The 4,475-nt window shown below is 32.8% G+C and overlaps 1 protein-coding gene across 1 annotated transcript in view; it reads left to right on the top strand.

Annotated features, from left to right (window-relative positions):
* The window catches only part of rttn (rotatin), a 73,258-nt gene that overhangs the window by 54,621 nt on the left and 14,162 nt on the right, over positions 1–4,475 (top strand). The window contains exons 40-42 of the mRNA XM_016537252.1: positions 1,811–1,916; positions 2,434–2,531; positions 3,797–3,874. Of these exons, the coding sequence (XP_016392738.1) occupies positions 1,811–1,916; positions 2,434–2,531; positions 3,797–3,874 (282 nt within the window). The remainder of the gene's footprint in view (positions 1–1,810; positions 1,917–2,433; positions 2,532–3,796; positions 3,875–4,475) is intronic.

Consider the following 4,475-nt stretch of genomic DNA (forward strand, 5'->3'; position numbering starts at 1 on the left):
TTCATAAAGCTTGCCACAGCGCACCGGCAGAAGTAATGATTATGAATGTGTCAGTGAAAAACAGTAAGGAGGCTGCATTAACATTTTAATGATTCACTGATAAACTAGTGCTTTCTTTGTTTCTGGTTTAAGAGATGAAGTCGGCGACACTGACTCGTCATCTCCGTAGTAGTGAACGCGCCTGTATGCATGTTTCATACGGATGACATAATCTGAGAATATTTGTTTTCCATTTGAGTTTGTTAATTTGAAAGTAGACATTTCACTCTCTATAGATCTATTTTTAATGTCTGTAAGGCAAAGATATACACGGAGTTTCGCGCTCAAGTTCACAGAAACCGAGATGGCAGAAAGCGCATCCGGTTTGCTTTCATTGTTTTACAGAGTCTTTACAGATTCAAAAGATGTATTACTCTTATCTGTATGAGCAAAAATGATGGAGTATTTTAAGAGCAAGTGAGTGCACTCCATCTGTCCTGCAGTGAGCGCGCTTCCACACTCCGCACAGACACTGAATAGTGCACATATTTCTAGATTAACATCAGATTAAGTGGCCATGTAAAGTTTCTAATACTTACATATTTCAGATGATAAGCCATATTTGTGGTGGATGAATTATATGCGAGCGTTTGGATGTCCTGCCCGATGTACTGTATTACCACATAGACCAGCTGTTAACGAACTACGTGACTTCGCCTGTGGATTTTCTTTTTTCTGCGACTAAGCGGCTAATAAAATTTTGGTCGACCAATCCTCTTCTGGTCGACTAACGATTAGTCTACTATTAGGGGTCAGCCTTAAATAACATACTGTTTTTTTTTTAATAGCGAATATGATTTTTTCTTGAGGTTATAATGTTGAAAAAACTAACTAAACTAAACTAATGAGTGTGACATGAGTATCCTCTCTGTCATATAATTACCTGTTTTATGCTTTTCTTGTTTCATAATGACAATAATGGAGTATTGAACTGAGTTTTTTTTTTCCATTTTACAGGCCTTGAACTGTTAAATACACACACTTGTATGTGTCAAAATGCTGGTATTTGCAAGTATCCTCGTAAACACAGTTATTTAGGTCTTAAGTGAAAGCAAACAAATGAGAAAGAAAACACGTGTAATTGTATATTGGATCTGGGCAGCTCTTAAAGTGACAGCAGTCTAATAGTTCTGCTGTCCGTCATTCAGGTTATTCAAACAACAAAAGAGAGAAAATCTCTCACTTCTCTTGACTAAATCACTTTTGTAACTTTAAGAATAAATATACATTTTAAATTTATTATTTTTTATAAATTTATATTTTTATACATTTGGTTACTTTTATACAATGTATGTAGCATTTCTTATTAATTTGTTCTACTGTTGTTTTTTGTCCTATTGCTTGTAATTAGTTTCTTATTCTTATTTAATCACTGACTGTTTAATTGTCTTTAGAGAGCTTTTTTTTTAAATCCAGTATTAGTTTTTTGAGATTTTGACACTGGTCACAAGAATTGTGAAATTTCTATGGTATCAATAATTTTGATATCATAAAGACTTTATTTAAAGCAAAAACAACTCTATCGTGATATATATTGTTACCGTGACATAAAATTACTCATATCTTGAAATAAGACTTTGGTCATATCGCCCACCCCAACATACTGACTTTGATTTAATTTATTTAGTAGTATTTTAAAACTAAACTGCTTTCACTGTGCTTACATGTGCATTCTTACATTTATTTATATTTTAAGAAATAATCATTAAATCATTACAAAAATTATTCAGAACACGATGCAAACATTTTGTGCTTCCTGTTCAATTTACAGCAATATGAGAAGATTCCATTCCAGGACCCCTTGAAAAAGATGACGGCCAAAGCGCTCATGTCTCTGTTAGCCTGTAGCTCCAGCGCTCAGAGTTATGCATGTAAAGGTAAAAATTACGTCAATGATCTTTAACACAAACACACAATGAGGAGCTAACTTATGACATACAATGTAGACATTTGCTAGCATTCACAACGCATGGCTCCCTCCCCATTCCACCCAAACCATTTATGGAAATCAAACACTATTGGTTTTGATGTCAACTATGAGCACATTTGCATATGAACGTATTGAATATTCAGCGTCCTATAGGTATAGTAGCATAAACATCCTGTTTTGTTCTGAGAGTGAAACGGGTTGAAGAAACATCTTGTATATACAAATTACTTTTTGGTGCAAATAACTTGACTAACATTTGAGTAAACTTCAAGGAAAATCCTAGAAGTATAGAATATGTCCCTCTTAAAAGGTAGCAGTTAAAAAGCTGCTATTCCCTCAACTAGGAGGAAATCTCACATACAGATTAATTTCAGTCCCAGGTGATGCTATATTTGTGTCTAATGCCTGATGTCACTGTCTGATGGATGAGTACAGACAGATACATGTCTCTTCTCCCTCTTCAGCTGGTGAGATTGACAGCTGTGTGGAACGCATGAAGCACATTTACGCAGAGCTTCACCTGGAGTCTGTGAAAACGGGCAAGAGTGCTCACAGGAGGAAGGTACGAAGGGTTCCAACAACATGACAGACAGCTTCAACATCAGAAACACTGAAAACCTGTTGAGAGGGAGGAGGGAGGTAGAGGCAGGTGAAGGGAGAGAGACAAATGTGACCAAAAAAAAAGACAAAACTGAACGATCCTCCAGTTCAGTTGATTTAACCAGTTCAGTTCCTTATGTTTGTGCTGCTTTATAATAACTTTAATAATACAACAATCATTATTACGTATATAATGCCAGATTATCAGTGAAATTGCTATAAATGTCAAAGATGGTCTTTTTAAAAATCTGAAACTCATGTTTTTTTTTGTTTTTTTTTTGTAGTTACAATCTAATAGTACAGTTTAAAACATTTCTTTGTATCTTTAATGCATGCCAGTGTTTACATCATAATTATTTGCAAACAATTTATTTTATTTTATTTTTTCCATACCAAGGGAAAACCTGAAGTATTTTGAATGCGATTAATCGCATCCAAAATAAAAGTTTTTGTGTACATATGTGTGCGTGTACTGTGTATATTTATTATGTATATATAAATACACACACATGCATGTATATATTTAAGAAAAATATGTTATGTTTATATATTAAATATATAATATAAATTCTATGAATATAAATATATACGTATAAATATTTTCTACATTTATACTGTATGTGTGTATTATACATAATAAATATACACAGTACACACATACAGTGGGGAAAATAATAATTTGATCCCCTGCTGATTTTATAAGTTTGACCACTTACAAAAAAAATAATTTTTTTTTGTGTGTATATATTATGTACACAAAAACTTTTATTTTGGATGTGATTAATTGTGATTAATCGTTGCCCAGCACTATTAAAAACGTAAACATATTTAAAAAATAATTTACTTTATTACAATCAGGATTTTTTTTACATATCGATACAAAAAATACTATTATCTTTTTTTGGAATGACAAGACTGTTAACTAATTATGCAGTCTTAATTTAGGGGTAGGCCTATGATGGTTGAAATTAATGTATTTCTAGGAATGACAAAGGATGTTTATCTAGGAACATGCCCTATGTCAGTAAATCATGTTGCGCTACGTGCATTTGTTACGAAACATGTAATTTTTGTTAAGACCTATTAATAAAACTTAATATGAAGTGTTACAATTATAATTAATACAAACAGACACAAATGTATGCATATATAAAAAAGAAGGTATAAATTACCACTATCAGCATGATATCTTGTTCTAACTGCTCCGTCTTTGTTCAATGTCAGCAGGTGGAGAACAGCACGAGAGAGCTTAAGATGATTCTAGAGATACTGCGAAATTGCCTGTATCAACATAATGAATGCAAAGTACGTAATTTCAAATAATCTTCCCCATGCTGATTATTTGAGTAGTTAAATTCATTGTACAGTATCCGCAGACGCTCTCACAGGGGTCTTGTTGGTGTGAAACACTGCGGGTTTGAAATCTTGCTGGCGTCATGCAGATTTTCTTGTAAGGACTGAGGTGCAGTCTTTACAAGAAAATCTACACAACACCTAGCAAGACTGTGTGCATGTAATCCATCATGTGATCATTTCTGTGAAGTACAAAGGGAGTTAATCAACCTGAGATTGTTGAATGAATATTTCACCAATTAAACATCCCAATTTACAGCCTTTCAGTTAATGTTCAGGTGAAGAAACTGTTCTCTCAAGAATTAACATTTTGTCACCATTTAATTTCCCTTCTTTATAGCCCTATTTAGATTTCATTAGATATGCTAATTATTTTCGTGTTATGGCTGATATTAAAATTCTGTAGTTTTAAATGCTAGAATATATATATATATATTTTTTTTTCACACATTACATTTACATTTAGTCATTTAGCAGATGCTTTTATCCAAAGCGACTTACAAATGAGGATATATATATATATATATATATATATATACACACACACATACTG

Source organism: Sinocyclocheilus rhinocerous, unplaced genomic scaffold (assembly GCF_001515625.1).
Source record: "Sinocyclocheilus rhinocerous isolate Xijiao unplaced genomic scaffold, SAMN03320098_v1.1 scaffold1328, whole genome shotgun sequence".
Taxonomy (NCBI): domain Eukaryota; kingdom Metazoa; phylum Chordata; class Actinopteri; order Cypriniformes; family Cyprinidae; genus Sinocyclocheilus; species Sinocyclocheilus rhinocerous.